Raw genomic sequence first — 27,253 nt, 5'->3', positions numbered from 1 at the left:
GTGGGATATATCAGAGTGTTACAGTGAGGGGTGTTGGGTATATCAAGAGTGTTACAGTGAGCGTGTGGGGTATATGAGTGTTACAGTGAGTGGTGTTGGATATATCAGAGTGTTACAGTGAGGGGTGTTGGATATATCAGAGTGTTACAGTGAGGGGTGTGAGGTATATAAGTGTTACAGTGAGATGTGTGGGGTATATCAGAATCTTACAGTGAAGGGTGTTGGATATATCAGAGTGTTACATTGAGGGGTGTGGGATATATCAGAGTGTTACAGTGAGTGGTGTTGGATAAATCAGAGTGTTACAGTGAGGGGTTTGGGGTATAACAGAGTGTTACAGTGAAGGGTGTGGGGTATATCAGAGTGTTACAGTGAGGGGTGTTTGGTATATCAGAGTGTTACAGTGAGGGGTGTGGGGTATAACAGAGTGTTACAGTGAAGGGTGTGGGGTATATCAGAGTGTTACAGTGAAGGGTGTTGGATATATCAGAGTGTTACAGTGAGGAATGTGGGATATATCAGGGTGTTACAGTGAGGGGTGTTGGATATATCAGAGTGTTACAGTGAGCGGTGCAGGGTATATCAAGAGTGTTACAGTGAGGGGTGTGGGGTATATCAAGAGTGTTACAGCGATGGGTGTTGGGTATATCAGAGTGTTACAGTGAGGGGTGTGGGGTATAACAGAGTGTTACAGTGAAGGGTGTGGGGTATATCAGAGTGTTACAGTGAAGGGTGTTGGATATATCAGAGTGTTACAGTGAGGGGTGTAGGGTATATCAAGAGTGTTACAGTGAAGGGTGTGGGGTATATCAAGAGTGTTACAGCGAGGGGTGTTGGGTATATCAGAGTGTTACAGTGAGGGATGTGAGGTATATCAGTGTTACAGTGAGGGGTGTGTGGTATATCAGAGTCTTACAGTGAAGGGTGTTGGATTTATCAGAGTGTTACATTGAGGGGTGTGGGATATATCAGAGTGTTACAGTGAGGGGTGTTGGATATATCAGAGTGTTACAGTGAGGGGTGTTGGGTATATCAAGAGTGTTACAGTGAGCGTGTGTGGTATATCAGTGTTACAGTGAGTGGTGTTGGATATATCAGAGTGTTACTTTGAGGGGTGTGGGATATATCAGAGTGTTACTGTGAGGGGTGTGTGATATATCAGAGTGTTACAGTGAGGGGTGTTGGATATATCAGAGTGTTACAGTGAGGGGTGTTGGATATATCAGAGTGTTACAGTGAGGGGTGTGAGGTATATTAGTGTTACAGTGAGGTGTGTGGGGTATATCAGAGTCTTACAGTGAAGGGTGTTGGATATATCAGATTGTTTCATTGAGGGGTGTGGGTTATATCAGAGTGTTACACTGAGGGGTGTTGGATATATCAGAGTGTTACAGTGAGGGGTGTTGGGTATATCAAGAGTGTTACAGTGAGGGGTGTTGGATATATCAGAGTGTTACATTGAGGGGTGTGGGATATATCAGAGTGTTACAGTGAGGGGTGTTGGATATATCAGAGTGTTACAGTGAGGGGTGTTGGATATATCAGTGTTACAGTGAGGTGTGTGGGGTATATCAGAGTCTTACAGTGAAGGGTGTTGGATATATCAGATTGTTTCATTGAGGGGTGTGGGATATATCAGAGTGTTACAGTGAGGGGTGTGGGATATATCAGAGTGTTACAGTGAGGGGTGTTGGATATATCAGAGTGTTACAATGAGGGGTGTGGGGTATATCAGTGTTACAGTGAGTGGTGTTGGATATATCAGAGTGTTACTGTGAGTGGTGTGGGGTATAACAGAGTGTTACCGTGAAGGGTGTGGGGTATATCAGAGTGTTACAGTGAGGGGTGTTGGGTATATCAGAGTGTTACAGTGAGGAATGTGGGATATATCAGGGTGTTACAGTGAGGGGTGTTGGATATATCAGAGTGTTACAGTGAGGGGTGTAGGGTATATCAAGAGTGTTACAGTGAAGGGTGTGGGGTATATCAAGAGTGTTACAGCGAGGGGTGTTGGGTATATCAGAGTGTTACAGTGAGGGATGTGAGGTATATCAGTGTTACAGTGAGGGGTGTGTGGTATATCAGAGTCTTACAGTGAAGGGTGTTGGATTTATCAGAGTGTTACATTGAGGGGTGTGGGATATATCAGAGTGTTACAGTGAGGGGTGTTGGATATATCAGAGTGTTACAGTGAGGGGTGTTGGGTATATCAAGAGTGTTACAGTGAGCGTGTGTGGTATATCAGTGTTACAGTGAGTGGTGTTGGATATATCAGAGTGTTACAGTGAGGGGTGTGGGGTATATCAGAGTGTTACATTGAGGGGTGTGGGATATATCAGTTTGTTACTGTGAGGGGTGTTGGATATATCAGAGTGTTACATTGAGGGGTGTGGGATATATCAGAATGTTACAGTGAGGGGTGTTGGATATATCAGAGTGTTACAGTGAGGGGTGTTGGATATATCAGAGTGTTACAGTGAGGGGTGTAAGGTATATCAGTGTTACAGTGAGGTGTGTGGGGTATATCAGAGTCTTACAGTGAAGGGTGTTGGATATATCAGATTGTTTCATTGAGGGGTGTGGGTTATATCAGAGTGTTACACTGAGGGGTGTTGGATATATCAGAGTGTTACAGTGAGGGGTGTGGCGTATATCAGAGTGTTACAGTGAGGAGTGTTTTTTGATATATCAGAGTGTTACATTGAGGGGTGTGGGGTACATCAGAGTGTTACAGTGAGGTGTTTTGGATATATCAGTGTGTTACAGTGAGGGGTGATTGGTATATCAGAGTGCTACAGTGAGGGGTGTTGGATATATCAGAGTGTTACAGTGAGGGGTGTGGGTTGTATCAGTGTTACAGTGAGGGGTGTGTGTTATATCAGAATGTTACAGTGAGGAGTGTGGGGTATATCAGAGTGTTACAGTGAGGGGTGTTGTATATATCAGAGTGTTACAGTGAGGGGTGTTGGATATATCAGAGTGTTACAGTGAGCGTTGTAGGGTATATCAAGAGTGTTACAGTGAGGGGTGTGGGGTATATCAAGAGTGTTACAGCGATGGGTGTTGGGTATATCAGAGTGTTACAGTGAGGGATGTGAGGTATATCAGTGTTACAGTGAGGGGTGTGTGGTATATCAGAGTCTTACAGTGAAGGGTGTTGGATTTATCAGAGTGTTACATTGAGGGGTGTGGGATATATCAGAGTGTTACAGTGAGGGGTGTTGGGTATATCAAGAGTGTTACAGTGAGCGTGTGTGGTATATCAGTGTTACAGTGAGTGGTGTTGGATATATCAGAGTGTTACAGTGAGGGGTGTTGGATATATCAGAGTGTTTCAGTGAGGGGTGTTGGGTATATCAAGAGTGTTACAGTGAGGGGTGTTGGATATATCAGAGTGTTACATTGAGGGGTGTGGGATATATCAGAGTGTTACAGTGAGGGGTGTTGGATATATCAGAGTGTTACTGTGAGGGGTGTGGGGTTTAACAGAGTGTTACAGTGAGGGGTGTTGGGTATATCAGAGTGTTACAGTGAGGGGTTTGTGGGGTATATCAGAGTGTTACAGTGAGAGGTGTTGGATATATCAGAGTGTTACAGTGAGGGGTGTGGGGTATATCAGGGTGTTACAGTGAGGGATGTGGGGTATATTAGAGTGTTACAGTGAGGGGTGTGGGTAATATCAGTGTTACAGTGAGTGGTGCGGGATATATCAGAGTGTTACAGTGAGGGGTGCTGGATATATCAGAGTGTTACAGTGAGCGCTGTGGGGTATATCAGAGTGTTACAGTGAGGCGTTTTGGATATATCAGTGTGTTACAGTGAGGGGTGTGGGGTATATCAGAGTGCTACAGTGAGGGGTTTTGGATATATCAGAGTGTTACAGTGAGGGGTGTGGGTTGTATCAGTGTTACAGTGAGGGGTGTGTGTTATATCAGAGTGTTACAGTGAGGAGTGTGGGGTATATCAGAGTGTTACAGTGAGGGGTGTTGGATATATCAGAGTGTTACAGTGAGGGGTGTTGTATGTATCAGAGTGTCACAGTGAGGGGTGTGGGATATATCAGAGTGTTACAGTGAGGGGTGTGGGTTATATCAGAGTGTTACAGTGAGGGGCGTTGGATATATCAGAGTGTTACAGTGAGGGGTGTGGCGTATATCAGAGTGTTACAGTGAGGGGTGTTTTTTGATATATCAGAGTGTTACATTGAGGGGTGTGGGGTATATCAGAGTGCTACAGTGAGGGGTGTTGGCTATATCAGAGTGTTACAGTGAGGGGTGTGGGTTGTATCAGTGTTACAGTGAGGGGTGTGTGTTATATCAGAGTGTTACAGTGAGGAGTGTGGGGTATATCAGAGTGTTACAGTGAGGTGTGTTGGATATATCATAGTGTTACAGTGAGGGGTGTTGGATATATCAGAGTGTCACAGTGAGGGGTGTGGGATATATCAGAGTGTTACAGTGAGGGGTGTGGGTTATATCAGAGTGTAACAGTGAGGGGTTTTGGATATATCAGAGTGTTACAGTGAGGGGTGTGGCGTATATCAGAGTGTTACAGTGAGGGGTGTTTTTTGATATATCAGAGTGTTACATTGAGGGGTGTTTTTTGATATATCAGAGTGTTACAGTGAGGGGTGTGGGATATATCAGAGTGTTACAGTGAGGGGTGTAGGATATATCAGAGTGTTACATTGAGGGGTGTGGGATATATCAGAGTGTTACAGTGAGGGGTGTAGGATATATCCGAATGTTACAGTGAGGGGTGTGAGGTATATCAGTGTTACAGTGAGGGGTGTGGCGTATATCAGAGTCTTACAGTGAAGGTTGTTGGATATATCTGAGTGTTACATTGAGGGGTGAGGGATATATCAGAGTGTTACAGTGAGTGGTGTTGGATATTTCAGAGTGTTACAGTGAGGGGTGTGGGGTATATCAAGAGTGTTACAGTGAGGGGTGTGGGGTATATCAGTGTTACAGTGAGTGGTGTTGGATATATCAGAGTGTTACAGTGAGGGGTGTGGGGTATATCAGAGTGTTACAGTGAGGGGTGTGAGTTATATCAGAATATGCGACAGCATGGACATGTATATTCCTGTTATATTTTTGGCCTGTCCATCGCTGTATCCTGCATGTCTTTGTCTTTTTGTTCGTCATTGCGCTGGCTGATTGTCGCTGATTGTCCAGAGTTTGGTAATGTTTCTCATAATTTCCGGCCTAGGTGAGTTTACCACCAACCCAGCTCAGGACACCGAGTCCCAACTGTTTGAGGGATTTCCTTTGTCGGGGATCGTCGCTTTGCCTGAATTCTCATTTGATCCTGGTCCCACCCTCACTTCACGTGGCCCCTCTCTGTCTGCCCTGCCTCAGAAATTAATTCCTGTCAGAAATGCTGATTGTTATGCTCTCGTTCTGAGAGCTGCCCTTCGATCTGTCCCACTGATGTACACTGTTGTACTTTGAGCTGCCGTGCAGAGAGTCCCTGGTGTTTATTTCCCTTTTCCCGTCCTGCGCTTGTCCCATTTCGATTTGGCGTCGATTGGGAGGTCAAATTATTCCACTTCGGGGCCTGGGCAGGTGGCATGGTCCACGCTTCACTTGCTGTGAGAAGGTATGACCTTTGCCAGTGACCGAGTGTGAACCTTGACCCTTCCTGCCCTGGTACAGCCCTGAGCCTTGTAGGCCTGAGGCCTGCCTGCTAGGCCTTGGCGGCGAAAGGTCGGCTGTCAAAATGACCGCAGGCCAGCTCGCCCTGCGTTTTTGGGTACCGCGGAAACCAGGCCTCGCAGGTTAAAGGTCATCCCAATACGTCAGGTCACGCTAAGGAGCCTCCTGGTCCATTTTAGGAGCGGGGCCTCGCCTGCCTACTTGGCTGGTGAGGAATCGATTCAGCGCTCTGGCATAACTTTTCCTCGCTTCTGGCATTGCCAATCGCAGCGCTGTTGTCAACACAGGGTCCCTGTCCCCGTTGGGGCGGGGAGGGGAAACGAGTCAACGCTCCTCGGGGTCTCCCACCACCCCAGAATCGCCCTGGGGCTGAACTTGATCCCAGACCCTGGGGGAGTTTGGTGCGGGGGCAGGGAATGAGCATGACCAATGCGCCAGGATTGTCTCCATCTGGCATGCGTGAGAAAAGATCAGCGGAATTAAGACCAAATGCTTCTTTAAAGCATTTTGGTTGAAAGCTTTTGCTCCTACTCGTGTTGGGGCTGGGGGGAAAGTTGCTGGACCTTCCGATGGGCCGATTGGCAGTAGGAGGCCACACCTCAGGACTCTTCCAACCAGAAACGCTGAGCTGGTCTCATCTCCCAAGTCCCTCACACTTTACATTTAATCGTTACTTTCAAAGCACTCGTGTCTCTCAGTCCGAGTCGCTGGGCATGGGGGTCACTCCAGGGATCCTCCCCAGGCCCAGCCAGACAGCTGTTCACCCTCCCATGGTTACCAGTCAGGCCCTTAGCGACAGGCTGCCTTTGGGTAAGAAGCGTGCGTGCGCGTTTGAAATAATGGTCAAAGAGGCCGATAGTGACACACACGCACACACACATTTTTAAAAGTCAAAATCTACACAATGAACATTATATACAAATAACTCAGCACATGAAACAAAAGGTAAAATGATTCTGATATCGGGCCACAGCAGAAGGGGGGGTGGGGGGTATCTTCGTCAATCATGGGCCATAATTCTCAGGCAGGTAGTTTAGCTTTGGTGTGCAGGGTGGGGGGCCTAGTTGCTCACTGCTCCTTGCCCTGTCCCGTTGGAGCGCATTGGCCATCTATGCTCCGAGCACCAATCGCGATGGCAGAGGGTTGTAGGGGCTGGAGGAGGTTACAGGGATAGGGAGGGTTGTAGGGGCTGGAGGAGGTTACAGAGATAGGGAGGGTTGTCGGGGCTGGAGGAGGTTACAGAGATAGGGAGGGTTGTAGGGGCTGGAGGAGGTTACAGAGATACGGAGGGTTGTAGTGGCTCGAGGAGGTTACTCAGATAGGGAGGGTTGTAGGGGCTGGAGGAGGTTACAGAGATAGGGATGGTTGTAGGTGATGGAGGAGGTTACAGAGATAGGGAGGGTTGTAGGGGCTGGAGGAGGTTACAGAGATAGGGAGGGTTGTTGGGACTGGAGGAGGTTACAGAGATAGGGAGGGTTGTAGAGGCTGGAGGAGGTTACAGAGATAAGGAGGGTTGTAAGGGCTGGATGAGGTTACAGAGATAGGGAGGGTTGTAGGGGATGGAGGAGGTTACAGAGATAGGGAGGGTTGTAGGGGCTGGAGGAGGTTACAGAGATAAGGAGGGTTGTAGGGGCTGGATGAGGTTACAGAGATAGGGAGGGTTGTAGGGGATGGAGGAGGTTACAGAGAAAGGAAGGGTTGTAGGGGCTGGAGGAGGTTACAGAGATAAGGAGGGTTGTGGGGGCTGGATGAGGTTACAGAGAAAGGGAGGGTTGTAGGGGCTGGAGGAGGTTACAGACAAAGGGAGGGTTGTAGGGGCTGGAGGAGGTTACAGACAAAGGGAGGGTTGTAGGGGATGGAGGAAGTTACAGAGATAGGGAGGGTTGTAGGGGCTGGATGAGGTTACTGAGATAGGGAGGGTTGTAGGGGCTGGAGGAGTTTACAGAGATAGGGAGGGTTGTAGGGGCTGGAGGAGGTTACAGAGATAGGGAGGGTTGTAGGGGCTGGAGGAGGTTACAGAGATAGGGAGAGTTGTCGGGGCTGGAGGAGGTTACAGAGATAGGGAGGGTTGTCGGGGCTGGAGGAGGTTACAGAGATAGGGAGGGTTGTAGGGGCTGGAGGAGTTTACAGAGATAGGGAGGGCTGTAGGGGCTGGAGGAGGTTACAGAGATAGGGAGGGTTGTAGGGGCTGGAGGAGGTTACAGAGATAGGGAGGGTTGTAGGGGCTGGAGGAGGTTACAGAGATAGGGAGGGTTGTTGGGGCCGGAGGAGGTTACAGAGATAGGGAGGGTTGTCGGGGCTGGAGGAGGTTACAGAGATAGGGAGGGTTATCGGGGCTGGAGGAGGTTACAGAGATAGCGCTCCGGAGGACAAGAAGGGATTTGAAAACAAGGATGAGAATATTAAAATTGGGATGCTGTGGACTGGGATCCAGTGCAGGTCAGTGAGAAACAGGCTGGGGGTGATGGGTGACTCTTTGTGAGTCCCAACACGGGGCAGCAGAGGTTTGGATGCGCTGACATATTCGGAGGTGGAAAGTGCCGGGGGTTGGGGCGGGGAGGGTGGTGGCATTCTGAAGGATGCTCACGGGTGCACATGCCTCGCTTCTGTCCCCATTGTCTAACCCTGTTAGCCCCATTCTAACTCATCTGGATGAGTGCTGCACCCCTTCTACAGCCAACGTAGACATGCAGAGCTGCAAGCGGATGGATAAATGTTATCCACTCGCGGTGAAGCATCTGAATTTTGCCCCCGTTAAAGGCTAAGTCCTGAACAAGCGAGGGCACCAAAATAAAAAAGGGGCAGGAAATGCCCCAGTCTACACCGCCCTGTGTGCAGCAGAGAAACAGGACAATGTCGGCCTTGGCGAAGGCCTGGAACTGTGACAGGTGCAGTTCAGGGGTCAACTGGGGGAGCAAGGACCCTGTCACAAGCCCTTGTCCCTCCATGGGGCCCAGCTCAAGTCCGTAACCCTGGGCGTTTAGGGTTTTGTTGGGGGGGGGGTGGGGGGGAAGAGGAGGAAAAGGCCCTATTCCCCCCTCCCTCCAGTTCTCAGCGGCCCAATCGAGAGCTAGCATCGACATGAGGGACAGTCCCAAACAAAATGGCCAGCTTCCACTCCCTCACTGGCCTCCACTCCCTCACACCCCCTCCACTCCTTCACACACTCCCTCCACTCCCTCACACACCCCCTCCACTCCCTCACACACCCCCTCCACTCCCTCACACACCCCTTCCTTCGAGCCCAGGAGGAGAGAATGCGGCCCGAGTGACTTCAGTATTGACCCTTGACGCTCTCAAGCGCAAGACGTTGGTCAGGCCCTCACCCAGGAGAAGCACTGCCTACCCACCACCCCCGCCTCCTCCCCCCCCACCCCCCCCCCCCCCCCCCCCCCCCCCCCACTCCCACCAACCCCTCCCCACGATCCCCGGCCCCCATGACACCCCAAGGTCAAAAAAACCGCCCGGTATCAAATTTGAGCCGAAGGCTTCTGGGAGGAGCAACATCTTTGGCGTTTCAGGTTGGCATAGAACATTCCGGCGCAGGAGGAGGAGGACGTTCGGCCCATCGGGGTCTGTGCCGGGGTTTTTTTTTTTGTTGACAGAATTGGATTCCGCTCGTGGGTGAAAACGCAATTGGACGCTGGGCCCTGGGGGCGTCACTTTACCCAGAATCCAAAGTAGGTCAGAGGCCTGAGCAGCCGAGTGGATGGACTGAAGCGGAAAGGGTGATGGTGGGAGGGGTCGGATGGTGGGGTGGGGCAGGAGGGGACGATAAAGTAGATCAGGAGCAGCAAAACAGCCATGGCGATGGGCTTAATTCAAACTCACATTTCACTGGCTCCTTTGCCAACCAATCGGATGCAAGATACTAGGGTTATAAAGGACGTGCAGACAAGGTGGACGGATTGGTCCTTGCTCTAGACCCTGTCAACGCGACGATGGAAGAGCAAAGAGTGAGCTGCAAGGACCTCTCCTCAGGAATTATAGCCCCATCCAAACAATTCGCAAGACTCGGTCAGTCCAGAGCAGCCCATGGACATAAGCACAGGGGCCAGAGGTCATGACCCTTTGAGCTAAACACATGCTAAGCAAGAGGAACAAACAGGGCTGGCAAGTGATATTGCTCGTGGGGGCAAATTAACCTCGTTTTGCTCCCATTGAAAAACATCAAGAAACACAAACACTTTAAAAATGTACGGTAGTGACTCGTTATTACAAACTCCCACACACACCGGCAAGGGTCTCGTCTTCATAGGGAGGTGTCCCTCCACTGAGGGTGGGGTGGACACCCCCAAATTCACCACTCTCCCCTCTTCCTGATCGAAGTGGGTGAGTTTCGGCAATGGAATTCAAATCACAGCAATAGAAACTTGCACTCCATCACTCATTCCCAAGGGCAGGTACAGCATGGGGTTAGATACAGAGTAAAGCTCCCTCTACACTGTCTCCATCAAACACTCCCAGGACAGGTACAGCACGGGGTTAGATACAGAGTAAATCTCCCTCTACACTGTCCCCATCAAACACTCCCAGGACAGGTACAGCACGGTGTTAGATACAGAGTAAAGGTCTATATAGAATGGGATAGATTTTCAATCTGACTTTGGAATCGATCGAACTGGGCTCTTTGTGTAATGGGTGTTTGCTCTACAGAGTCAACCTTCCACCCACAAGGGTCAAATTAAAAACCTACCTCCACCCACTGGGGGCTCCAGGGCACTTCTTCCACTTCAAGTGGCACAGATCCTGAGGCCTTGCTCCACTCATATTTATTATCAATTTAGGGGCCGGTTCACCTGGACTCTCCCCGTTTGTGACGACTGGTGGAGAAAGAGGGTGTAGTGCCCCCGGCTACCTGGCCGTGAGTGAGAACCAGAGGTGAAAGGTCGTGGCTACCGTCACTGGCACCGACTCCCAACCCGTGGGAATCTCCGGCCTCAAACATGGCTGCCGGGGTTGTGGCGGTAAAGGGCAAAGGTCGAGGGAGCGTTACAGCCAGCCGGGACGGAAGCGTAACTGTGGAAACGGTGATGAGGCCTTGCCCCATCCAAGAAAGGCCTCGGCCTTCAGCCAATTCAGGTGAGGTGCGTTTTCCAAAGGTCATGGTGGCCAAGGGAGAGAGAGAGCAGAGACGCGAGGGGAAGTGGTGACAGGAGCCGAGCAGGAAGCTGTGTTTGTTATAACGAGTACCGACTCAATTCATTCGCCCTATATTATATCCACAAAATACGAGGAGATTGAATGTCCCGGCCCTCCATGTCAATGAACGGTGGGGAAGCTGCTTCGCGATGGCCAAGGTGATACAAGCGCACCAGCAGAATCAACATCTTCTCTTCCATCTCCCACTCTCTTCATCATCGTCATCATTGTCCTTGTCAATCTTCCCTCCGAGACATTGATCTTCAGATTCCAATTTAACACTGGGGGGGTGGGGGTGGGGGGTGAGAAAGGAACAAAGACAGGAAGTGAACATCCAAACCAGGGTAACACAGAGCCGGGAAAACACCCGGAGTAAACACAGGCCAGAATAAACACAGGATAATCCAGGCCAGGGTAACCCAGCCAGGCCCCCTTCCCCCACCCACCCCGGACACAATCGACCAGCTCCCTCTGCTGACTGAATGACCTGGTGCTACCAGCTTTCTACTCATTAAAGTAGCCCCATTGTGTGTGTTTCCAGGTTAGCACTCTCACACCCACTCACACACACACACACACTCTCACACCCACTCACACTCTCACACACTCACACACACACTCTCACATACACTCACACACACACACACACACACACACTCTCACACACACACACACACACACACTCTCTCACACACCCACTCACACACACACACACCCACTCACACACCCATTCACCCACACACACACTCACACATACACACACACACACACACACACTCACACACACACACTCTCACACACACACCCACTCACACTTTCACACCCACTCACAAACACACTCACACTCTCACACCCACTCACACACACACACTCACACTCTCACACCCACTCTCACACACACACTCTCACACCCACTCACACACACACTCAAACACACACACTCTCACACCCGCTCACACGTACTCACTCACACTCACACACACTCACAAACACACACATTCTCACACCCACTCACACGTACTCACACACTCACAAACACACACACTCTCACATCCACTCACACGTACTCACACTCACAAACTCACAAACACACACTCACACACACACACTCACACACACACACCCACTCACACTTTCACACCCACTCACAAACACACTCACACTCTCACACCCACTCACACACACACACTCACACTCTCACACCCACTCACACACACACTCACACTCACACCCACTCACAAACACACTCACACTCTCACACCCACTCACACACACACACACACACTCACACCCACTCACACACACACTCACAAACACACACACTCTCACACCCGCTCACACGTACTCACTCACACTCACACACACTCACAAACACACACACTCTCACATCCACTCACACGTACTCACACTCACAAACTCACAAACACACACTCACAAACACACACACGCTCACACATACTCAATCTCACACTCACAAACTCACATACTCACAAACACACTCACACTCTCACACCCACTCACATGCTCGCACGTACTCACTCACACTCACAAACACACACACACATGCACATTCACACACACACACTCGCTCACACACACAGACACATCCATACACATTTGCACTCACACACCCGCACATACTCACTCACACACACTCACAAATAAACACATCTCATACCTATTCTCACACACACACACACTCACAGACACATTCACACTCACATACTCACACATACACGTCCACACACACTCACTCACACATTCATACACACACACCCACACACGCCTGCATGAGCTCACCCACAAACACATTCATATACACTCACACTCATAAACATACACACTCATACACATTCTCAGGCACACACCCACTCACATGCACACATGCTCAGACACACCCACTCACACACATTCATACACATTCGCACTCACACCTACTCACACATGCTCTCACACACTCACTCTCACACATTCATACATGTTCTCACACACATGCCTGCACGCACTCACTCACACACACACACACACACAAACACACATTCATAGACATTCGCACTCTCACATCCACTCACACTTGCACACATGCACTCACACATTCAAGCACTCACATACACGCTCACACATTAGCACATACATTCATGCATGTTCACACACAAACGCACTCAATCTCACTCTCTCACAATCTCTCACACTCGCACCCTGACATAAGAACACTCACACGCGCACACTCAGAATAACTTTCTCACACACATACTCTCGCTCACATATACACACACCCATGCTCACACAGAAGGACTTGCCCTACTCTGAGTGCCTTCCATGACCTCGAGACATCTCCAAGTCCTTCACAGCCAATGAAGTACAAGTGAAGTGTGGTCACTGTTGCAATGTCAGAAACGTGACAGCCAATTTGTGCACAGCAAGCTCGCACAAACAGCAACGTGTTAATGACTGGATCATCTGTCTTTGAGATGTTGGTTGAGTGAGAAATATTGACTCCAGGGCACTAGGATGAACTTCTCCCACCACCCCCCCCCACCCCCCCGTGGAACTCGTCACCGAACCCACCCAACCCAACACCCCCTCGCTCTTCTCCCAAATAGCACCATGTGATCCTCTATGCCCACCTGAGAGGGCATTTGGGGCTTTGGTTTAACACCTCATGACAAACGTGGCACCTCCAGCAGGTCCATCCCTCAGTACTCGCCTGGCTTATGCACTCGAGTCTCTGGAATGGGACTCGAACTCTTGACCTCCTGGTACAATACCTTGTCACAGACTGAGGATCGGTCAACAGGCAGAAAATAGAGAGTGGGACAGATCAACAGGCCATTTGCAGGGTGGCAGGATTTAACCAGTGGGGGTACCTCAAGAATCAGCATTGGGACCCTCAATTATTTATAACTGTTATCAATAGCTTAGAGAAGGGAACTGAGTGGAGTGCATCTAGGTTCACTGACAATACAAAGCTGTACATAAGCTGTGCGGAGGATACAAAGAGTCTGCAAAGGGCTACAGCCAGGTGAAGTGAGTGGACAGCAAGGTGGCAGATGGAGTATAACATGGGGAAAGGTGAAGTTATTCACTCTGACAGGAGGAATAGAAAAGTAGAGTTTGTTTTTTTTTTGGAAAGTTGAGAGGTTATTAAACCTTGGCATTCAGAAGGATTTGGGTGCCCTTGTACATCAACCACAGAAAGTGAACATGCAGCAAGCAGTTAGGAAGACAAGTTGGCCTTTATTGCAAGGGGGTGAGATTATAGAACGAAGCCGAGAGACTATTGTACAGGGGCTTCGGTAAGACCACATTTGGAGTAGTGGCCGCAGTTTGGCTCTCCATATTTAAGGAAGGTTATACCTGCATTGGAGGCGGTACAGTGAAGGTTCACTAGATTGGTCCCTGGAGTAAGGGGGTTGTCCCACGATGAGAGGCTGAGTAAATTGGGTCCATATTACCTTTTTTTAATATTCGTTCATGGGGGTGTGGAGGTCGCTGGCTAGGCCCAGCATTTATTGCCCATCCCTAATTGCTCCTTGAGAAGGTGGTGGTGAGCTGCCCTCTTGAACCACTGCTGTCCATGTGGTGTAGGTACACCCACAATGCTGTTAGGAGAGGGAGTTCCAGGATTTTGACCCAGCGACAGTGAAGGAACGGCCGATATATTTCCAAGTCAGGATGGTGAGTGGTTTGGAGGGGAACTTCCAGATGGTGGTGTTCCCATGTGTCTGCTGCCCTCAGCCTTCTAGATGGTAGTGGTCATGGGTTTGGAAGATGCTGTCTAAGGAGCCTTGGTGAGTTCCTGCAGTGCATCTTGTAGATGGTACACACTGCTGCTACTGTGCGTCGGTGGTAGAGGGAGTGAATGTTTGTGAATGATTTTAGGAAATAGAGATAGTTTAAGTAAGTTATATGTATATTTGGGTGCATTAGGAATAAGTTATATCTCTAAATTTAAGTTTGATTTGTATTTCTGCATTTGTGTGTTAAGAAAAGGAGTTGAGTTTACTTTCACTTCAAAAGATGCCTCCATTTTAATAAAGGTTTTATGACTCTTGAAGGGAAGTTAAAACAAATATGGTAGAAAAAAAGCTGTGCTGTTGCCTAGCAACAGGAGGCCTCACAGAGACAGAGAAAACTAAAAAATGGCAGTTTGATTCAACTGAAGCCAGGATTCCAGAGAGGCCAGACAGCAGAGGCTAGATAGCAAGTCCCAAAGTAAAATTGAAGACAGCTGCCAGGAACAGCTGGACACAGGAGAAGGAACTGCAGGAGCAGGTTCCAGAAACTAAAGAAAAGAGTCCCCAAATCCAGGGGAGTAGAACAGAAAAGGTCCCAAGGGGGCACTCTAGCCAAAGGACAAGGACAGGAATCTGGGAAAAGATCCTGTTCTTTGGAAGTGAAAGTAAGGAGCAGGAGTGAAAGCTCCAAGCTTCAAGCTTAAAGGGAGCAAGCTGGAGGACACAGATTTAAAGCAATATAGGCAGGCAAAAAGGCAGAATATCCAAGGGGACAGCCGTAGGTCTGTAACTCCTTACTATGGGCATGTGAAGTAGTGGTGTACTGTTGACACGGCTGAGTGTTTGAGAGAGAGTGAGTGGAAGGAAGCTCAAATGCACACGGCCATTCAGAGAACAGGAACATCAGAAGGAGAGTTCGAAACCCTGGAGGTGGACCCTTGTCGAAGGCATCCGAGAGGAAGTGTCATTTGGGAAAAGATTCCAGAGCGAGTTCTGGGAGAGTGGAGATTGGAAACCCTGGTGGGAAACACGGAGTTCAGTGAGACTGGTTGACTCACGGTGTGTCAAGTGTCTGGATTGGGAGTTGAGGAGAGATCCATAGCACTTGGCTGAGGTGGCATCTGTCACTTGGTTTCAGTGTGTGGTGAGTCTAAGCACAGGGTGCCTACTGGTACATGGACTGTGTACTTACTGTGTGCATTAGAGTATAAAGTAGCTTTTGTAACTTCTGTTAACCTTACAAATCTGTATGTATCTGTAAAGGTAATGCGGTGAAGGTTCACCAGGCTGATTCCTGGGATGGCAGGATTGCCATATGAGGAGAGATTGGGCCGACTAGGCCTGTATTCCTAGAGTTTAGAAGAATGAGAGGGGATCTCATTGAAATGTATATAATTCTGACAGGGCTGGACAGACTGGGTCCAGGGATGATGTTTCCTCTGGCTGAGGGGGTCTAGAACAAGGGGTCACAGTCTCAGGATTTGGAGTAGGCCATTTAGGACTGAGATTATGAGAAACCTCTTCACCCAGAGGGTGGTGAACCCGTGGAATTCTCTACCACAGAGGCTGTGGAGGCCAAGTCACTGGATATATTTAAGAAGGAAGTAGATTGCTGGATTCTAAAGGCATTATGGGATATGGGAAGAGAGCAGGAGAATGATGTTGAGATAGAGGATCAACCATGATCATATTGAATGGCAGAGCAGGCTCAAAGGGCTGAATGACCCACTTCTGCTCCTATTTTTCTGTTTCTATAGTTGTGGGTAAAGGAGTATTTTATTTTCTTTGTTTAATAAGAGTTCTATTCTTTTGTTAAAAGTTCATCAGTTGACTCCTGTGACTCTGTTCAGTAGCCACTCTCCACATATCTAAACCAACAAATAAAAGTTAGGATCTATCAAGCCGGGTTCTACCCTGGGATCAGGCTTGTCCAGGGTAACCTCAGCTAGGACCATAACTATGGGGTGCCAATCAAGTGGGGCTGCTTTGTCCTGGTTGGTGTCGAGCGTCTTGAGTGTTGTGGGAGCTGCACACATCCAGGTAAGTGGGGAGTATCCCATCACATTCCTGACTTGTGCCTTGTAGATGGTGGACAGGCTTTGGGGAGTCAGGAGGTGAGTTACTCATCTGGAGTTTAGGAGAATGACTGGTTATCTCATTGAAACGAATTAAGTCGGAGGGGTTTGACAGGATAGATGCAGAGAGGCTGTTTCCCCCCCACTCAGCTGGAGAGGCTAGAACGCGGGATCACAGTCTCAAGATAAGGGGTTGTCCATTTTGGACTGAGGGGAGGAGAAATTTCTACACTCGGAGGGTTGTGACTCTTTGAAATTCTCTCCCCCAGAGAGCTGCGGACGCTCAGTCATTGAGTATATTCAAGACTGAGATCGAGAGATTATTGGACACTAAGGCAGTTGAGGAATAGGGCTGGAAATTGGGCTTGCGGCAGATGATCAGCCATGGCCAAATCGAATGGTGGGGGGCAGGCTCGAGGGGCTGAATGGCCTGCTCCTGCTCCTATTCCCAATGACTTAAATGTACACTCCACGACCCTCCCAAGCCATCACCAGAACCCCCGCCCGCCCCCACAAACATACAGTCTGATATTTGGGCATTGGGAACAGTGATCAATCCAGGATTACTCATTTTCTAGGATTGTTTGACAGGCCCAGAGAATTAGAGGTGAATCTCCAGGATGTCCACGACCAGCTGTCCCACAAGAAACTCCACAGAAAATTGGCCACAACTGAGGAATGGCTCAAGGCAACAGGATACAGGACTGACCACGCAAGAGGGTGCACTGTAGGGTCCTGCGATAGAGATAAAAACAAAAAAACTGCGGATGCTGGAAATCCAAAACAAAAACAGAATTACCTGGAAAAACTCAGCAGGTCTGGCAGCATTGGTGGAGAAGAAAAGAGTTGACGTTTCGAGTCCTCATGACCCTTCGACAGAACTTCGACAGTTCTGTCGAAGGGTCATGAGGACTCGAAACGTCAACTCTTTTCTTCTCCGCTGATGCTGCCAGACCTGCTGAGTTTTTCCAGGTAATTCTGTTTTTGTCCTGCGATAGAGTGTTCATCTCCTATAGCAACGGATTCAGTCAGTTCAACCCCCTCAGTTTCCTATACCCTCCCTATCCCTGAATCCTCCTCCACCCCTACAACACTCCCTATCTCTGAATCCTCCTCCACCCCTACAACACTCCCTATCTCTGTAACCTCCTCCAGACCCCACAACTCTCCCTATCTCTGAATCCTCCTCCAGCCCCTACAACCCTCCCTATCTCTGTAACCTCCTCCAGCCCCTACAACCCTCCCTATCTCTGTAACCTCCTCCAGCCCCTACAACCATCCCTATCTCTGTAACCTCCTCCAGCCCCTACAACCCTCCCTATCTCTGTAACCTCCCCCAGCCCCTACAATTCTCCCTTTGTAAGCTCCTCCAGCCCCGACAAACCTCCCTATCTCTGTAATCTCCTCCAGCCCCTACAAACCTCCATATCTCTGTAACCTCCTCCAGCCCCTACAACCCTCCCTATCTCTGTAACTTCCTGCAGCCCCTACAACCCTCCCTATCTCTGTAACCTCCTCCAGCCCCTACAACCCTCCCTATCTCTGTAATCTCCTCCAGTCCCTCCAACTCTCCCTATCTCTGTAATCTCCTCCAGTCCCTACAATCCTCCCTATCTCTGTAACCTCCTCCAGCCCCTTCAACCCTCCCAATCTCTGTAACCTCCTCCAGCCCCTACAACCCTCCCTATCACTGTAACCTCCTCCAGCCCCTCCAAACCCCCTCTCCTTTCAGAAATGAGAGGGGCGTGGGACAGATTGGGTACCTCTACAGAGAGCAAACATGGACCCTGTGGGCAAAATGGTCTCCTTCTGTGCTCCAATGTCCCTCTGACTCTGACTGGAGGGTTTCCCTCGCTCCAGAACGGGAGGTGGTTCACATTTCGGTCGGGGCCTGGTCGTCATGGTGACTCACCCTGTCTCCAGCGTGCCTCTTGTCTCCGTTCAACCCCAGAAGGCCAGAGGCCTCGGCCTGCTGGCCTGTCTTCATCTCCACGACAATGTCATCGTTTTTGACCTCCGTGTGAACCCTGGAAAAGTGAAAGAGGAGCGGGGGGGTTGGTCCGGGCGCTTCCTGCCTTTCCCCGAAATCCGTTCCCGAAATCCTTACAGCCCATCCCCCGAATCAAGTATCCAGACCACTGTGCACGTCAACTACAGCTCTGACCAGATGCCCATCTGGAGTTACCCACCTTCACCTCTGGGCACCACACCTCAGGGAGGATGTATTGTCTTTGTGGAGCAAGGCCAGTTTTGGCATTACAAGGGGAGGGTGGCGGGGGTGGGTGGGGGAGGTGGGTGGGGATTGAAAATGTCAAAACTGGGACTGATGGATTGTAGTTGGTGAAGGACATGGAACACGGGGGTGAGGCGCAGACTGGGCAAGATCTGATCGAGTGGGGGAGGGCTAAATGGTGGCGTAAGGAAATCCTGGAGAGTTGAGGTGGTTGTACTGCAGTGCTGCGCCTTTCAAACTATTTCACCTTCACCCTATTATTTTTTCGATTCATTCCTGGTGTGAGAGCATCACTGGCGAGAACAGCATTCACTGCCCAGAGAGCATTGAAGAGTCAACCACCTGACTGTGGGGCTGGAGTTACCTGCAGGCCAGACCAGGGAAGGACAGTAGATTTCCTGATGGGTTTTTGCAACAAGCAGCAATGATTTTCGGGGCATCGTCGGATTATTAATTCCACATTTTTATTGAATTCAAATTTCACCACTGCCATGATGGGGATTTAAACCCAGGACCCAGAGTATTACACTGGATTACGAGACCAGTCACAATGCCAGTACAGTACTGCTCTACCTGTCCTAGAACCACATGATGGGGACAGTGTAGAGGGAGCGTTACTCTGTATCTAACCCCGTGCTGTACCTGTCCTGGGAGTGTTTGATGGGGACAGTGTACAGGGAGCTTTACTCTGTATCTAACCCCGTGCTGTACCTGTCCTGGGAGTGTTTGATGGGGTCAGTGTAGAGGGAACTTTACTCTGTATCTAACCCCGTACTGTACCTGTTCTGGGAGCGTTTGATGGGGACAGTGTAGAGGGAGCTTTACTCTGTATCTAACCCCGTGCTGTACCTGTCCTGGGAGTGTTTGATGGTGACAGTGTAGAGGGAGATTTACTCTGTATCTAACCCCGTGCTGTACCTGTCCTGGGAGTGTTTGATGGTGACGGTGTAGAGGGAGCTTTACTCTGTATCTAACCCCGTGCTGTACCTGTCCTGGGAGTGTTTGATGGGGACAGTGTAGAGGGAGCTTTACTCTGTATCTAACCCCGTGCTGTACCTGTCCTGGGAGTGTTTGGCGGTGAATGCAATGCTTGAAGTGCACAGTGTTAACAGAACACTTTTTGAGCACGACTAATTTTGAGTTGGAAACTCCCGATCCGTTCAGAGAGTGCGATGTGTTTGGGATCAGACTGAAAGACATTGAGTCTGTGTCCCTGGGTTGCTGCTCTGTATTTAGCATGCTGTGGAATATTCACACCTTCTTGTGCAGTTGAAGTGTCAGATCAGGGTTACCATTCAGGAATCCGGTGAGAGAAGGCACAGGTCGGAGGATGGGCTTTCGCTAGTGGGCGTTTGACAGCTGAACGGGTTGGAGCAACACCACGATTCTATATGCACAGCCTGAAAGCATCGCTTTTTCCTCATCGGTTGGTGGTTGGTGGAGAGGGATTGAAGGAATGTCCAGGAGCCGGAAATCTTCCATCTGCTGCAATCTCCTTCAAGCCCTCCCAATATCAATCCAGTTTCCCCCTTGATACCCTCCACAATCCCGTTGGGTCCAGCTTGGCACACCCTCCAGTCCGCGGCCTCGGGTTCTGCCACATGCTCTGGGAGTCCGTCACAAACCGGTCAGTGTGTGGCCCAGGTTTCCCTTCTCCAGATGGCCAGTGGGGACTGGGACGGACCAGCTCTCACAGAGATTTCATCTTAAACTTTTCATACTGTCCATCACCTCCTCATCCCACCCACCCCTCCCTATCTCTGTAACCTCCCCCAGCCCCTACAGCCCTTCCCATCTCTGTAACCTCCTCCAGCCCCTACAACCTTCTCTATCTCTGTAACCTCCTCCAGCCCCTACAACCCTCCCTATCTCTGTAACCTCCTCCAGCCCCTACAACACTCCCTATCTCAGTAATCTCCTCCAGCCCCTACAACCCTCCCTATCTCTGTAACTTCCTCCAGCCCCTACAACCCTCCCTATCTCTGTAACATCCTCCAGCCCCTTCAACCCTCCCTATCTCTGTAGCCTCCTCCAGCCCCAACAACCCTCCCTATCTCTGTAACCTCCTCCAGCCCCTACAACCCTCCCTATCTCTGTAACCTCCTCCAGCCCCTTCAACCCTCCCTATCTCTGTAACCTCCTCCAGACCCTACATCCCTCCTTATCTCTGTAAGCTCCTCCAGCCCCTTCAACCCTCCCTATCTCTGTAGTCTCCTCCAGCCCTTACAACCTCCTTATCTCTGTAACCTCCTCCAGACCCTACAACCCTCCGCGATCTCTGCGCTCCTCCAATTCCAGCCTCTTGTCCATCCCCCGATTCCCATCGCTCCACCATTGACGGCCGTGCCTACAGCTGCCTGGGGTGGGGGGGGGCCCTGAGCTCTGGAATTCTCTCTCTCTCTCTCTCTCTACTCCTTGAAGCGCGCCCTTGAAAACCTACCTCTCCGACCGACCTTTGGGTCTCCTGCCCAAATATCTCCTTACGTGACTAGGGTTCAAAATTTCCCCCCTCTCACCTCCCCCTTGAAGAATCGTGGAACTCTTTTGCAACCTGAGCGGTGCAATATAAATGCAGATTGCTGTTGTTGGCAGACTGGAGCGGGATCAAAGTCACCTGCGATGCCGCTGCAGTGGAACAGCCGGCCTCCCTTAAATCCCACGCGTGATATTGAAGGGCGGCAGCGATGCAGAGCTGCGGATCAGCCAGATCTCTGAGGGAGGCCAGGCAGTGTGTAAAACTGAAGAGACAGATGCTGAGGAATGGAACAATCCCACTGCTGATTCTCCTCTCCGGGGACCCTGGATCTTGCTTTGGACAGTTTCTCTTAATTAGGCAACATCATTAAATAAACATTAGGACAGTGTTTGGGCTGTGATGGGATTGGACTCCTCGATTTCCCTGCTCTGCTAATGAGTCCCTCCAAGACTCATTAATTTGATCGAATGCAGCATCAAAGAAGCCCCTCACACCTGCAGCTTCTTCATTTTAGCTCATCATTTCCCGATCTGTTCATACAGTCAGCAAGAGACATCCTTTTCCCGGATCGAGAAAGACATCTCTTCCCTCCAGGGCAGAATCGGAAATCTTCACACTCCTCGTCTCCCCCTCCTTCTCTCAGTCACCCTCTCTGTCTCTCTCCCTTCTCACTCACCCCCTCCTTCTCTCTGTCTCCCCCTCTCCCTGTCTCTTATTCCCTTGGTGCCAGTTTTCCCTCTCTGTTCCCGCCCTACCCCCACTCCCATTCACATGCTTACACTCCCTCCATTATCAGTTCTCTCATTCTCCCCTTCTCTCTCTCTCTCTGTCATTCTCACACTCCCGCCCCCATTCGCACCCCCACTTCCACCTAAGCTCTCTTCCTCTGACCCCAGCTCTTCTCCTCTCACCCGGTCACTCTCCACTCTCCCACGCTGTCTTCCTTCCCTGTCCTCAGTGCTGCTCTCCCTCAGGACTGATCCTCTGACACTGCAGCGCTCCCTCAGTACTGACCCTCTGACAGTGCAGCGCTCCCTCAGTACTGACCCTCTGACAGTGCAGCACTCCCTCAGTACTGACCCTCTGACAGTGCAGCACTCCCTCAGTACTGACCCTCTGACACTGCAGCGCTCCCTCAGTACTGACCCTCTGACACTGCAGCGCTCCCTCAGTACTGACCCTCTGACAGTGCAGCACTCCCTCAGTACTGACCCTCCAACAGTGCAGCACTCCCTCAGTACTGACCCTCTGACAGTGCAGCACTCCCTCAGTACTAACCCTCTGACAGTGCAGCACTCCCTCAGTACTGACCCTCTGACAGTGCAGCACTCCCTCAGTACTGACCCTCTGACAGTGCAGCACTCTCTCAGTCCTGACCCTCTGACAGTGCAGCACTCCCTCAGTAATGGCCTGTTAATGTTGCAGTGCTCTGCCATTCCTGGCAGTAGGACTGTTGGACTGGATATTTGTGGTCAAACCTCTCGAGTGGCACTCAAACCAATGTTTTTTTGACCCAGAGGCGTGTGAGAGAGAGAGAGAGAGAGACAGCTCAAGAGAGAATATTCCAAACCCATTGACATCTCCAGAGGTTGCCAACCATTTGCTTACAGGGGGGGGGGGGGGGAACGTCCTGTGCAGACAGTGACTATTCGACCACAATCAGCATCACACCTGGGCCCTGATTTTCACCCCCGGGCCAGTCCTTTCCATTAGGGCCTCAGTGAAACATGAGTGAATATTTCTCACGAGCCTCCTCCTTCGCAAAGACAAATCTAAAGCGTTTCCTGTTTCACTCTCCATCCGAGCCAGAGCACGCCGGCCACCAGCACCTGGACCTTCCGCTTCCCCCTTTTGCCGCTCCCTCAAATTCCTCGATTATCTCCTCGAGGAAGGGCCGGTCCAAAATGGTGGCCGGGCAGGCTCCGCTTTGGCTGGTTTGGCCCCTCTCCATCCTCCCCCCAACCCCAACCCCCCCACCCCCCACCGAACCCCCTCCCTCGCGGAATCCCCCTCTCCCCAGCCCTCGTCTACTCACGTGTCCTTCTTGCCAGGTTTTCCACAGGGGAGTTTGCCCTTCTTGTGCAGGCAGTACAAGATGGCGACCACCAGGAGCAGCAACAGGACGCACACCACCACGGCGATCACCGCCCCTCCCCCGCCACCTTGCAGCTCGTGGTTCTCTGCGGAGGGGAGAAGAGAGAGGGGGGGTGGTGAGGGAGCGGAGGAGTCAGCAACAGGGCCCGTTCTCCCCGGGGAATGCGTTGGGTCGGTGGCGGGGGGGCGGGGTGGGGGGTGGGGGGGGGGGGGGGGTGGTTGGCGAGGGCCTGGTATAGGCCCCAAGGCCCAACCAGGGCTGAGGCCGTCGGGAAGTTACTGAAGCCCCAAGATGCCAGTGGTCCGAAGTCTGGGCAACAACCAGGCGCCTGGGAACGGTCCACCCTGCCATCGCTTTATCTGCCACCCCCCCCATGTTGACATAGCGCCTGTCACATCCCCAGGTGCTTCACGGGAGCAGAGATTAGCACTTTGACCCCGAGCCGGAAAAGAAAGGTATTAGGGGCAGGCGACCAAAAGCTTGGTCACAGAGGTCGGTTTTAAAGAGCGTCTTAAAGGAAGAGAGAGAGAGAGAGAGCGGAGGGGTTCAGGAAGTGAATTCCAGAGTTTAAGGCCCAGGCAAATGGGATTGATACAGGGACATGGGGAGAGAGCGGGGCAGTGGGATTAGTTTGGGATTGATACAGGGACATGGGGAGAGAGTGGGGCAGTGGGATTAGTTTGGGATTGATACAGGGCCATGGGGAGAGAGCGGGGCAATGGGATTGGTTTGGGATTGATACAGGGCTATGGGGAGAGAGTGGGGCAGTGGGATTAGTTTGGGATTGATACAGGGACATGGGGAGAGAGTGGGGCAGTGGGATTAGTTTGGGATTGATACAGGGACATGGGGAGAGAGTGGGGCAGTGGGATTAGTTTGGGATTGATACAGGGCTATGGGGAGAAAGTGGGGCAGTGGGATTAGTTTGGGATTGATACAGGGACATGGGGAGAGAGTGGGGCAACGGGATTAGTTTGGGATTGATACAGGGCTATGGGGAGAGAGTGGGGCAATGGGATTAGTTTGGGATTGATACTGGGCTATGGTGAGAGAGCGGGGCAGTGGGATTAGTTTGGGATTGATACTGGGCTATGGAGAGAGAGCGGGGCAGTGGGATTAGTTTGGGATTGATACAGGGCTATGGGGAGAGAGCGGGGCAGTGGGATTAGTTTGGGATTGATACAGGGACATGGGGAGAGAGCAGGGCAGTGGGATTAGTTTGGGATTGATACAGGGCTATGGGGAGAGAGTGGGGCAGTGGGATTAGTTTGGGATTGATACAGGGCTATGGGGAGAGAGTGGGGCAGTGGGATTAGTTTGGGATTGATACAGGGCTATGGGGAGAGAGCGGGGCAGTGGGATTAGTTTGGGATTGATACAGGGCTATGGGGAGAGAGTGGGGCAATAGGATTGGTTTGGGATTGATACAGGGCTATGGGGAGAAAGTGGGGCAGTGGGATTAGTTTGGGATTGATACAGGGACATGGGGAGAGAGTGGGACAGTGGGATTAGTTTGGGATTGATACAGGGCTATGGGGAGAGAGTGGGGCAATAGGATTGGTTTGGGATTGATACAGGGCTATGGGGAGAAAGTGGGGCAGTGGGATTAGTTTGGGATTGATACAGGGACATGGGGAGAGAGTGGGACAGTGGGATTAGTTTGGGATTGATACTGGGCTATGGAGAGAGAGTGGGGCAGTGGGATTAGTTTGGGATTGATACAGGGACATGGGGAGAGAGTGGGGCAGTGGGATTAGTTTGGGATTGATACAGGGACATGGGGAGAGAGTGGGGCAGTGGGATGAGTTTGGGATTGATATAGTTACATGGGGAAAGAGCGGGACAGTGGGATTAGTTCGGGATTGATACAGTTACATGGGGAAAGAGCGGGACAGTGAGATTAGTTTGGGATTGATACAGTTACATGGGGAAAGAGCGGGACAGTGGGATTAGTTCGGGATTGATACAGGGACATGGGGAAAGAGTGGGACAGTGGGATTAGTTCGGGATTGATACAGGGCTATGGGGAGAGAGTGGGGCAGTGGGATTAGTTTGGGGATTGATACAGGGCTATGGGGAAAGAGGGGGACAGTGGGATGAGTTCGGGATTGATACAGTTACATGGGGAAAGAGCGGGACAATGGGATTAGTTCGGGATTGATACAGTTACATGGGGAAAGAGCGGGACAGTGGGATTAGTTCGGGATTGATACAGTTACATGGGGAAAGAGCGGAACAGTGGGATTAATTCGGGATTGATACAGGGACATGGGGAAAGAGCGGGACAGTGGGATTAATTCGGGATTGATACAGGGACATGGGGAAAGAGCTGGACAGTGGGATTAGTTTGGGATTGCTTTTAGCGATGATGCAGCAATGATAGGGTGGTCCAAGTGGTCTTTTGTGTGCTCTGAATGTCTATGGATTGGGTCTCCGGCTAGTTTATGACTACGTGTAAGGCAGAAGAGCCAGTGGCCTCAGGATGGAGAGATGTAAAGAGGCAGAATGGGCTGTGGGGTGGCTTCGAGGCAGAGAGTGGGGGGGAGGGGGTGTGGGAGCGAAGGAGAGATGTTCAGAGCGGCAAAAGGATCCACAAGGACCCATGTAGGGACCACAACTTACATCAACTATTTGGATTTTGGAATCAAAAACACAATCTCTAAATTTGCGGATGACACCAAATTTAGCGGAAGGGGCGGACGTGGGGTTGTGGGGAGGGGGTGGAATAGTCAAAACTGTGGATGACTGCAATAAGTTACAGGAGGACGTGAATGAACTTTGGGAATGGGCAACGCGTTGGCACATGAAGTTTAACACCGGTGAATGTGAGGCGAAAAATTCTGGGAGGGAGGACAGGTAGGTCACTTATTACCTGTGAGTGAGAGGCTGGATGGTGCAGAGGGACAATGGAATCTGGCTGTACAAATACACCAATTATTTAAAGTTGCACCACAGGTTAACACGGCTGTGAATAAAGTGAGCTGAGCCCCTGGCTTTACCTCTACAGGGGATAAGGAGGAGGAGAGTAGGGAAGCTGTGTTAAACCTGTATCGAATCTTGGGTAGACCACATGGAGAGAACTGTGTCCTGTCCTGGCCGTCATATCGTAAAGAGCATGTGGGGGGCACGGGGGAGGGCACGGGGAGGATTTACCAGGGTGATACCAGAAATGTCAGCGTATACGCTTCAGGAAAGAGTTGACAGGCTGGCTCTGCTTACTCTTGGAAAGAAGAGAGAGCTGAGGGGCGACCTAACATTAAACTGACCTTTAAAACGACAACAGGTTTTGATAGAGCGGATACAAAGCCCACGTTCCCTCCTGCGGGAAAGAGCAGAGCCAGAGGCCATCAGTGTAAGGGAGTCACTAATAAATCCGATCGGGAATTCAGGAGAAACTTCTTCACCCGGAGAGAGAGGGGGGGGAGAGTGTGGAACTCGTTGCCAGAGGGAGTGGTTGAGGTGAATAGGGACGGATACATTTAAGGGGAAGATTAGACCCGCATCTGAGGGAGAAGCAAATAGAGGGTTACGATGGGTAGATGGGAGGAGGCTGGAGAGGATCATAAGTGCCAGCATGGTCTGGATGGGCCGAATGGCCTGTTTCTGTGCAGTCTTACCTGACTTCTTAACAGAGTCCACTTGTGCAGCAGTAAGGAAGAGAGCAGAAAGTTACAGGAGGACAGGGATCAGCCCATTCAGGTGAATGCTCACTTAGACAAGGTGCCCTGACCTAAGGCAGGGCCATGATGCTGAGGCACTGCAGTCCCAGAGCTGTCGATCAGTGCCAAGCACAGTGCTCTCAGCAGCAGACATGACAAGTACTGCTACACACTCA

At 50.8% G+C, this 27,253-nt stretch overlaps 1 protein-coding gene across 2 annotated transcripts in view; it reads right to left on the bottom strand.

Moving 5' to 3' along the window:
* Positions 1-9,230: 9,230 nt before the first annotated feature.
* The window catches only part of LOC121271047 (basal cell adhesion molecule-like), a 157,030-nt gene continuing 139,007 nt past the window's right edge, over positions 9,231-27,253 (bottom strand). The window contains exons 14-16 of one of the 2 annotated variants that reach the window (XM_041176749.1): positions 23,359-23,503; positions 18,527-18,641; positions 9,231-11,083 (exon numbers count right to left, since the gene is read on the bottom strand). In XM_041176749.1, coding sequence (XP_041032683.1) covers positions 11,078-11,083; positions 18,527-18,641; positions 23,359-23,503 — 266 coding nt within the window. In that variant the 3' untranslated portion in view covers positions 9,231-11,077. The remainder of the gene's footprint in view (positions 11,084-18,526; positions 18,642-23,358; positions 23,504-27,253) is intronic. The other variant, XM_041176750.1, reaches the window with a different exon arrangement.

The sequence above is a fragment of the Carcharodon carcharias genome, chromosome 29, assembly GCF_017639515.1.
Source record: "Carcharodon carcharias isolate sCarCar2 chromosome 29, sCarCar2.pri, whole genome shotgun sequence".
NCBI classification, from domain to species: domain Eukaryota; kingdom Metazoa; phylum Chordata; class Chondrichthyes; order Lamniformes; family Lamnidae; genus Carcharodon; species Carcharodon carcharias.
This window is presented reverse-complemented; position numbering and strand designations above follow the sequence as displayed.